Source organism: Chiloscyllium plagiosum, chromosome 5 (assembly GCF_004010195.1).
Source record: "Chiloscyllium plagiosum isolate BGI_BamShark_2017 chromosome 5, ASM401019v2, whole genome shotgun sequence".
In the NCBI taxonomy this organism is placed as follows: Eukaryota; Metazoa; Chordata; class Chondrichthyes; order Orectolobiformes; family Hemiscylliidae; genus Chiloscyllium; species Chiloscyllium plagiosum.
The window spans coordinates 122,316,084-122,327,138 of NC_057714.1; the positions used below are offsets into that span (position 1 = coordinate 122,316,084).

The window sequence follows — 11,055 nt, forward strand, 5'->3', positions numbered from 1 at the left end:
TAGATACAGAGTAAAGCTTCCTCTACACTGTCCCCATCAAACACTCCCAGGACTCGGACAGCACAGGGTAAGATACAAGTAAGCTCCCTCTACACTGTCCCCCCATCAAACACTCCCAGGACAGGGACAGCACGGGGTTGGATACAGAGTAAAGCTCTCTCTACACTGTCCCCCCATCAAACACTCCCAGGACAGGGAGAGCATGGGGTTAGATACAGAGTAAAGCTCCCTCTACACTGTCAGCCATCAAACACTTCCTGGACAGGGACAGCACGGGATTAGATACAGAGTAAAGCTCCCTCTACACTGTCCCCATCAAACACTCCCAGGACAGGGACAGCACAGGATTAGATACAGAGTAAAGCTTCCTCAACACTGTCAGCCATCAAACACTTCCTGGACAGGGACAGCACGGGGTTAGATACAGAGTAAAGCTCCCTCTACACTGTCAGCCATCAATCACTTCCTGGACAGGGACAGCACAGGGTTAGATACAGAGTAAAGCTCCCTCTACACTGTCCCCATCAAACACTCCCAGGACAGGGACAGCACGGGGTTAGATACAGAGTAAAGCTCCCTCTACACTGTCCCAATCAAACACTCCCAGGACAGGGACAGCACGGGGTTAGATACAGAGTAAAGCTCCCTCTTTCCTGTCAAGGAACATCAGCTCCTCTTCATTCTTGGCCTGTATGTATCTCCATTCAAGCCACAGCATGGTTGACTGGTAAGTGCCCTCTGAATTGCCCAGAAACCTGGAATGAGTATTAGCTGCTGGCTCTTCCACATTGTCTCCATCCCAGGAGGGAATGGCCAGAGAGTGAGCAAAACAGCAGCAATTGTTTGCTGACCTGTTAACTCCACCTTACCAAAGATCCAGCCCAGTCGTGGAGTAGACCTTCATGACTGAGCAGACTAGAGGGGCTGAATGGTCTCCTCCCAGTGCCATGCTAGTTCTAGAAGCATTGGGGGAGGGTCTTCATGTGCACTCTGTACTCATGGGTTAGTCTGGGGCTGTGAGTGGTGGTGCTGGGGGCTGTTTTGATATAACAGTCTGAGCATCATAATGTAGGGACCAACTGTGTCTGAGGGGCTATTCCTCTGTGGGACTAAGCAAGAAACCACTGCCGTGTCCCCACACCCAAACAATTAGGGCAGGGGTTTCAAGGAAAGCAGTTTGTCCCCATCAAATCTCATTGGAAAGTTTAATGAGAATGGGTGATCATATTCCTGATTGATTGGTTTAGTAAGAGCAGCAAACTATATTTAGAGTCACCCAGATCCACAGCCCAGTAAAAGGCCCTGGCTGGTGATACAGTATTGTCCACGTGGATATTTTTAAAGCAAATTCCAGAACATAATTTATCACTGAATCATTTAAAATACCAGGGTTTGGCACTGTGGCTTAGTGGTTAGCGCTGCTGCCTCACAGCACCAGGCTCCCGGGTTCGATTCCAGCCTCGGGCGACTGTCTGTGTGGGGTTTGCACCCCCCCCCCCCCCGCCACCATGTCTGTGTGGGTTTCCTCTGGGTGCTCCGGTTTCCTCCCACAATCCAAAGATGTGAATTGGTCGTGCTAAATTGCCCGTAGTGTTCAGAGATGTGTAGGTTAGATGGGTTAGGCATTGCAAGTGCAGGATGATAGGGCAGGGGGGTAGGTCTGGCCGGGATTCTCCTTGCAGAGTCAGTGTGGACTCGATGGGCTGAATGGCCCATTGTTGGGATTCTGTGATTCCCATTCTCTAACCTTTGTGTGTGCGTATGTTCCCACCCCCAGGACTCTGTGCTTGTTCAGAGCTGAAGATATTTGCTTCCACGTGCAAAGCTGGGATTGTGAAAATTTGGGACCACAACAATCAGCTGATGAGGTGAGATGTGGGAACTGTGGAGCTGTGTAATTGTACAGTCAATGGCAGCAATCCCACGTTAAGATCAATGTTCAGGAGCAGAGTCAAACAGCCTTGACATTTGTTAACTGACTCAGTAACAACACCAGGAGCTGGAGGAGGACCCCCTGCCCATCATGGTCAGGCAGCATCCGAGGAGCAGGAGCATTGACGTTTTGGGCATAAACCAGGACTGGCTCATTTCTGATGCAGAGCTCATGCCCGAAACGTCGATTCTCCTGCTCCACGGATGCTGCCTGACCGGCTGTGCCTTTCCAGCACCACACTCTCAACTCTGATCTCCAACATCTGCAGTCCTCACTTTCTCCACCCTGCCCATTAGGGCCAGCTCTCCTAATTAGCAATGCACCTAGTGGTTCCTTCCCCGCCTTCTCCCAAAACCCTGCACATTCTCTTTTTCAGAAAATTATACAATTCACTTTCACAGCCTCGATTAAAAGTGCCTCAACCACACTCACAGGCAAAGTACTCCAGGTATAACCACTTCCCACATGGACATGTTTTTCCTTATGTCTGACTTGGTTCTTTTGCCAGTCACCTTAAACCTGTGCTCTCTCATTCTCCATGCTTCCAACATTGGGGAAGTTTCTCCAATTCTGTCAAGAATCACCACAATCCTGAATGCCTTCATCAAACCTCTCTGGTACAGAGCCACAAACTCTCCATGTAGCTAAAGCTCCTCATCCCTGGAGCTTTTCACATGGATCTGTCCTGCCTCCTCTCAAACACCATCTCATCCTTGCTCGGCTTCATCAGAGCAGCTCTGAGGAAGGGTCATCGGGTTTGAAACGCTAACTCTGATTTCTCTCCACAGATGATGCCAGACCTGCTGAGTTTCTCCAGCAATAGTTTCAGACCTCCAGCATCCTCAGTTCTTCATAAACACCAAAGGAACTGTGGATGCTGTAAATCAGAAACAAGAACAGAAAATTACCGGAAAAGCTCAGCAGGTCTGGCAGCATCTGTGGAGAGAAATCAGTGTTAGTGTTTTGGGTCAAGTGACCCTTCCTCAGTCCTCGGTCACTCGACCAGAAACATTAACTCTGTTTTCTCTCCATAGATGCTACCAGACCTGCTGAGCTTTTCCAGTAATTTCTGTTTTTGTTTCAGATTTCCAGCATCTGCAAATCTTTATTTTAACATTACTTGCTTACTTAATGTGACTTTATTGATTAAAATCTACAAATACAGCTCATTAATGGTTGATCTCAATGGCCTTCTCTCTATTCCTCTCTCTTTCTGCCCCTCTAAGTTCTCTTTCTAAAGTATAATTGTGATCTGAGTCTATAACCAGAGACACCCAGTGACAGATGGATCATTGAAGGTCATGACATAGGTTAATGATGTCATATAAAAAAACAAAATAAAAGTAATGCTTTTCAATTCTAAAAGGATAGATTTAACAAGCTGAGAATTGCTGTTAAGTTATATTGAATCCGAGGTTAGGTCATCTTTGGAGTACTGTGTTCAGATTTGGTCCTCATGTGATTAAATGAATAAAGAGATTCTGGATAGAGTGAGGGAAGGATTTAGAGGAGCAAAAACAGGATTAAGAGGCCGTAATGGTCAGGAAAGATTGAACACATCAGATTCTTCAGAATACAGCTCAACAGTTGGTGACAGAGGTTATTCGGTGTTTGATATGGCATTTCCATGACAATGTATCAATTATCGAGTCATACTCCAAAGAAACAGACCCTTCGGTCTAACCAGTCCATGCTGACCATAACCCCAAACTAAACTAGGCCCACCTGCCTGCATTTGGCCGATGTCCCTCCAAACCTTTCCTATTCATGTATTTATCCAAATGTCTTGAAAACATTGCAACTGTCCTCAAATCCACCACTTCCTCAGGGAAGTTCATTCTGCACACGAACCATAGATTATAAGAAATCTTGTAAAATATACCAATTCCTATTCTCAAAATTCTGGGTAATGCAAGTGCTAAATACCTTCTTAACCATCCTGTGATGCAAATTTCAAACAAAGTATACCTGAACCCTTAAGTCCCTCTGTTCTACAGCACTACCCAGGGCCTTAGTATTAATTGTACAAGCTCTTTCAGTATAAAAAAAGTTGCCCCTCAGGTCCCTTTTAAATCTTTCTCCTCTCACCTTAAAAATATTCTCCCTAGTTTTGAACTCACCTACCCTAGAGAATAGACCTTTGCTATTCACCTTATCTATGCCCCTCATGATTTTATAAATCTCTATAAAATCTCCTCTCAATGCCCTATGCTACAGTGAAACAGGTCTCAGCCTATCCAGCCTATTTTATAACTCAAACCCTCCATTCCTGGCAACAGCTTGGTAAATATCTTCTGAACCCTGTCCAATTTAATAATATCCTGCCTGTAGCAGAGTGACCAGGGCTGTAAACAGTACTCCAGAACAATCCCACCAACATCCTGTACAACCCTAACATGACATCCTAACTCCTATTCTCAAAATTCTGGGCAATGAAGGTGCTAATGCCTTCTTAACCATCCTATCTATCTGTAATGCAAATTTCAAAGAATTATGTACCTGAACCCCTACGTCCTTCTACAACACTACCCAGTGCCCTACTATTGATGGTATAAGTCCTGCCCTTGTGTGTTGTACCAAAATGCAGCACTTCACATTTACCCAAATTCAACTCCATCAGCCACTCCTCAGCCCATTGGTTAAGAGAAAGCCACTTAGCACCTTAGCTCCTCTGATATTCAATAAGATCTGATTGACTTGAGTTGAATTTATTGTCACGTGTACCGAGGCACAGTGAAAAGCTTTGTCTTGCGAGCAATGCAGGCAGATCACAGAGTTAAGTAGCATAGATAGTAAATAATAGGGAAACAGCGGCAAGAGCAAAAACACAGGTACAGGAGAATGTTAAGAGTTTGTGAGTCCATTCAGTACTGATTAGATTGGATTCCCTACAGTGTGGAAACAGGCCTTTCGGCCCAACAAGTCCACACCGACGCTCCGAAGAGTAACCCACCCTGACCCATTCCCCTACATTTACCCCTGACTAATGCACCTAACACTAGGTGCAATTTAGCATGGCCAATTCACCTGACCCGCACATCTTTGGACTGTGGGAGGAAACCGGAGGGAGCACCTGGAGGAAACCCACACAGACACGGGGAGAATGTGCAAACTTCACACAGACAGTTGCCCGAGGTGGGAATTGAACCCAGGTCCTTGGCGCTGTGAGGCAGCAGGTCTGTGCCACTGTGCCACCGTGCCACCCCAATAACAGTAGAGTAGAAACTGTTACAAAGCTGGCTGCTGCGTGGGTTCAGGCTTCTGTACCTTGTCCCTGATGGTAGAGGTTGTAGAAAAACATTGCCAGGGTGCGGTGGATCTTTGAGAATGTTGCCAGCCTTTCCATGACAGCGGGCCTGGTAGATGGATTCTATAGATGGGAGGTTGTCCTTTGTGATTGTCCGGGCCGGGTTCACAACTCTCTGTAACCGTCTCCGATCTTGAATCGGAGTTGCCATACCAGGTAGTGATACATCCAGACAGAATGCTCTTGATGGCGCACCTATAAAAGTTGGCAAGGATATTCACCGTCATGGCAAATGTCCTCAGCTGCCTGAGGAAAAGACATTGTTGGGCCTTTGTAACCAGCATATCCACATGAAGAGTCCAAGAAAGCTTGTTGTGGATGGCCATTCACAGGAGCTTGACACTCTCCACTCGTTCCATCTCTGTGCTGTTAATGTGTAGTGGGGGCATGAGTAACATCCCGCTGAAAGTCAATTCAACATGGCCCTGACTGATCCAACTCCACGTTCCTGCCTGCTCCCTGTATCCTCAATTCCCCTTAAGTCCGGCATGTTCTCAATCCCAATCTTAAATATATTCAATGAGACAGACTTCACCACACTCTGAGCAAGGGAAAACCTCACAGCACTCAACCTTTTGAGGAGATTTCTCCTCATCTCAGTCCTACAAGGTGATCCCTTTGTCCCTTTACATTTGCTGGGTAGAAGGGGATGCAATCTCCTGGTGTGTGTCCCCCCCACCCTTTCAGAATCTTGTAGATAATGAGACAGTTGCTAATGTATCCAGCCTGCAATTTCAGGATGACTGTCTTCAGCCAAGATGGGTGAGACTGTGGAAGTCACCGTCCAGGGAGTGGTTCAGACCAATAGTACAGATGGCTTTAAGGGGGAAGCCAGATAAACTCATGAAAAACACACACAGGAAGATGCAACAGAAGGACAGAGTGATACGGTGGGGTGAAGAGGGGCAGGGAGGAACCCATGATCCAGAACAAAGCAGCTAGGCAGAATGGACTATTTCTGTGTTGTATATACACTGTGATTCTATATAATGTATACTGTTTCTTGCTGTATAGATCCTATAGATGTCTTCATTCCCTAATCTTTGACACACATTTTGAACTCGTGTCGATCAGAGTGTATTGGGGTGATGCAGGCCAGCCACACATTTATTTTTATTTTGACGTCCGTGGTTCAGACGCTAAAAGCCTGCAACTTTCTGATAACAAAGTGTGGAGTGAAGGAATAGAAATAGATATGTTTTCTGTTGCTGTCTCCCAAACCAGCCCCTAACTGAGGCAGCAGGGTCATATCATGGTTTATTGAGGAGACAGAGATTAGTTGGCACAAATGTTGAATTGTGAAGGGCATCTTCCATGACCAATGCAATCACAACAGCAAGTACTCACTTATCAATCCACAGCAACAGAGAGTGAGGCCATTCCACCATTGTCCCTATGCTGGCTCTTTGGAAGAACTGTCCCCATACCCTGCTCTTTCCCCAGGTTTGCGCAAATTTTTCCTGTTTAAATATATATAAGTGTGAGGTGGTGCTGTATTTTGGAAAGTCAAATCAAGGTAAGAGTTTCACGGTGAATGGTGGGGCCTTAAGGAGTGTTGTGGAACAGAGGGACCTTGGAGTTCAGGTGCACAGTTCTCTGAAAGTGGAGTCCCAGGTAGACAGGGCAGTGAAGGAGACCTTTGGCACACTGGCCTTCATCAGTCAGGGCACTGAGTATAGAAGGTGGGAAGTTATGTTGCAGTTGTACAGGATGTTGGTGAGGCCACACTTGGAGTATTGTGTTCAGTTTTGGTCACCTTGCTGTAGGAAGGACGTTATTAAACTGGAAAGAGTGCAGAAGAAATTTACAAGGATGTTGCCTGGTCTCAAGGGATTGAGTTATAGGGAGAGGTGGGACAAGCTAGGACTTTTTTCTTTATAGGAGACCAATAGGGACCTTATAGAAGTGTATAAGATCATGAGAGGCATGGATAGGGTGAATGCACTCGGTCTTTTTCCCAGGGTTAGGGAATCGAGGACGAGAGGGCATCAGTTTAAGGTTAGAGGGGAAAGAATAAAAGGGAACCTGAGGGGCAACCTTTTTTACACAGAGGGTGGTACACATATGGAATGAGCTGCCAGGGGAAGTAGTTGAGGCGGGTACATTAACAACATTTAAAAGGCATTTGAACAAATACACGGATAGGAAAGGATTAGAAGGATATGGGCCAAGTGCTGGGAAATGGGGTTAGTGTGGAAGGATATTTTGGTCGGCACGGACCAGTTTGGGCCAAAGGGCCTGTCTCTGTGCTGTAGGACTCTGTGACTCTATTTATTAGATTCCTTCTTTAAGTGGATGTTGCCTCCATGGTGCCAGGATTAGGAATGTCAGAGAATAGCTGCAGGACTTTCTTTTGGGGGACAGTGAAAAGCCAGAGGTTATGGGCCACGTTGACACCACCAACACAGTTGCGAAGAGGGGTGTGGTTCTGAAGGTAGAAGTTAGGGCACTAGGAATGACACTGCAGATCAAGACTTAGAAAGCAGTGATCCTCCCAGCATCACGTGGCAGTGAGTATGGAAATCGGAAGATTACCTGGACTGGAAGGATTGAGTTATAAGGGCAGCTTTGATAGGCTGGGACTTCTTTCTCTGTACCGAAGGAGACTGAGGGCTGACATTATAGAAGTTTATATATAAAATCGTGAGATGTATAGATAAGGTAGACAGCCAACAGCTTTTCCCCAGTGTAGGGGAGACAAACTAGAGGGCATAGGTTGAAGGTGAGAGGGGAGAGATTCAGAAGGGTCCAGATGGGCAATTTCTTTCACTCAGAAGGTGGTGAGTGTCTGGAATGGGCTGCCAGAGGTAATCGTGGTGGAGAATATAATTTCATCATTGAAGAAACATTTAGACAAGTGCATGGGTGGGAGGGATAAAGAGGAATATGGACTAAATGCAGACAATGCGAAAACTGGGTGGCATGGGCACGTTGGGGCGAAGGGCCTGTTTCCATGCTGTAGGCCTCTATGACTCTAAGATAGAGTGAAGGAATGGGCAGGAGGCAGGGCTTTAGATTTCTGGGATATTGGAGTGGTTGTGGGCTAGCTATGGTCTGTACCAGGAGCTTGGTCAGCAGGGCACTCATGTCCTGGCAGAGAGATCTGCTCATATTGTTCGGAGGGTACACGTGACCCTTTTGGGGGGGGGGGGGGAGTTGGGAACCTGTGAAGGTATTCAAGCAGAATTAAAACAAAGCCAGTCACAGGAAGTAGAGAAGCTGTAAATGAAAGTGGGAAGTATTCATAGGGGAGGCAGTGTGGATTAGAAATGTCACTACACTGTTAATTCAGAGGCCCAGGTAACGTTCTGGGGACCTGTGTTCGAATCCTATCACGGCAGATGGTGGAATTTGAATTCAATAAAAATCTGGAACTAAAAGTCTAGTAATGACCACGAATCCATGTTCAATTGTCAGAAATCCCCACCTGGTTCAGTAATGTCCTTTAGGGAAGGAAACTGTCATCCTTACCCGGTCTGGCCTGCATGTGACTCCAGACCCACAGCAATGTGGTTGACTCTTAACTGTCCTCTGGGCAATTAGGGATGGGTATTAAATGGGCAATAAGTGACGCCCACATCCCATGGAAGGTAATGTATTTTTTTTAAAAAAGGCAGAAATAAATATTAGAATATCACATTACAGAATACCGAGGGCTCCTGACTTACAAACTCGCGTATTTACGGGCATAATTCCATATTGGATCTAATGTTAAAGATCTGACAGACTAACATTTTTTGTATTTACGAAAGGCTCCAGTATATTGTCCTGCATTGTATATGACTTGCATATGAACCAACTTGTGTATGGGACCCGTCCACAACCTGGGAACTGCCTGCAGTGTTTGAAAGCAGAAATAAAGACATTATTTCTGAATGTATGCAGTATTCAAACACAAATGGGGTGTGTGGAAGCTGCAAGTACAAGTCCAACTGTTTGATTTAATGGCCATGATTGAGACATGGTTGCATGGTGACCAAGACTGGGAACTGGCTGCTAAAAGATATTCAACATTTAGGAGGGATAGGCAAAAAGGAAGGGAGGTCCAATAGAGGTGACAATGAGCAGTGGGATCGATGTGTTCATGAGGCAGAAACACTGACCAGAAGATCAAGATATAGAGTCAGTTTGGGTGGAGCTTTGAAACAGCAAGGGGCAGCAAACATTAGCAGGAGTGAGACGGGTGAGATTCTTAACAAGTATTTGTTTCGGTTTTCACCAAGGAGAGGGACATGATGGATGTTGAGGTTAGGGATAGATGTTTGAGTACTCTAGGTCAAGTCAGCATAACGAGGAAGGAAGTGTTGGATAGTCCCCAGGTCCGGATGGGATCTATCCCAGGTTACTGAGGGAAGTGAGAGAGGAAATACCTGGGGCTTTAACAGATATCTCTGCAGCATCCTTGAACACGAGTGAGGTCCTGGAGGACTGGAGAATTGCTAATGTTGTCCCCTTGTTTAAGAAGGGTAGCAGGAATAATCCAGGTAATTACAGACCAGTGAGCCTGACGTTAGTGGTATGGAAGCTGCTGGAGAAGATACTGAGGGATAGGATATATACTCATTTGGAAGAAAATTGGCTTATCAGTGATAGGCAGCACTGCACCCCACCCCAGCCTGCTTCCCCAGCCAGCCTCCATCTCCCTGCGGACACTAACCTCTGCAGTGAGGATTGAAAAGGGACTGGGGTTAGGTCGTTAGGGGAAGTGGTGGGGGTATGGGGGTCGAGGGGGGCGGGGAGGCCTGGAAACCATGTATTTGTAACTCTCAATACACAGCTGAGAAACAGAAGATATGGGTATGAACTCCTGGGGCAGTGATTGGTACTAATACTTCCCTCTGGTAATGCCCAGGGAATCAAATCCCTCTGTTCCTGGGCCTTTCATTAAAAATAAGATTTTATAAGAGTACAGAAAGTTTAGCTGACTTTTATTCCCAGGTTGGTAGTGAACATGGAGCAGGTTTCTGTAATTATCATGAATTATGTTTTATTACACTCTAGATACAGGTGATCAGCATGGACTGTCAGCGTTCAACTATACCAGTCATAACTCTAACCCCCTTATTAACCCCCCTTACACACACACACATACATACTCTTACAGATGCACACATACACAGACCCAAACACTCACACACGAACAGTCACAACACATGCACAAACACACGCAGACACAACACAAACATACAAATGCATACACAGACACACACTCACCCACAAACACAAACATATAAATGCATACACAGACACACACTCATGTACAAACACAAACATACAAGTATATACTGACACACATATGCAAACACACACATACAAATAGCACTCAGAGATATACACACACACTCACACACACATGCAAATACGCACAGAAAATGTGTGTTTTTGATGGAGAGAAAGCTGTGAAAGCAGTTCAGTGATCTCTATTCATGGCATCTGCTGAGGTGGCTCTCATGTTGACCATGCAGGAGGTACAGGGTGTCTGCTTCAACTTATAAAGGTCTCTGCCCTTTTCATGACAGAAGAATAAACAGATTTTGCTCAGGCTTAAAGTAACTTCTACTGCAGAGAACAGAGAAAGCCCCTAAGCCGGTCCGAAGGTGTTTCTCTGTATCTTGCTCACAGCTTCAAGCTGTTCAGCTACCTCTGAACCAATCACGTTGTTGGCAGGCAGAAAGCCTTTATTATTCATAACTGGTTAATAGTCCACAGATCAGACAGTTACTAGTTATCAGCTGAATTTCCATTTGTACATACTGGGCTCCAGCATGTCTGCACCTTTAGATTAGATTAGATTACTTACAGTGTGGAAACAGGC

At 45.8% G+C, this 11,055-nt stretch overlaps 1 protein-coding gene across 1 annotated transcript in view; it reads left to right on the forward strand.

Annotated features, from left to right (window-relative positions):
• The first annotated feature begins 1,551 nt into the window (after positions 1 to 1,551).
• LOC122550351 overlaps positions 1,552 to 11,055 on the forward strand; it is a 40,245-nt gene continuing 30,741 nt past the window's right edge. Inside the window, exon 1 of the mRNA XM_043691080.1 lies at positions 1,552 to 1,868. Within this exon, the coding sequence (XP_043547015.1) occupies positions 1,762 to 1,868 (107 nt within the window). The 5' untranslated portion in view covers positions 1,552 to 1,761. The remainder of the gene's footprint in view (positions 1,869 to 11,055) is intronic.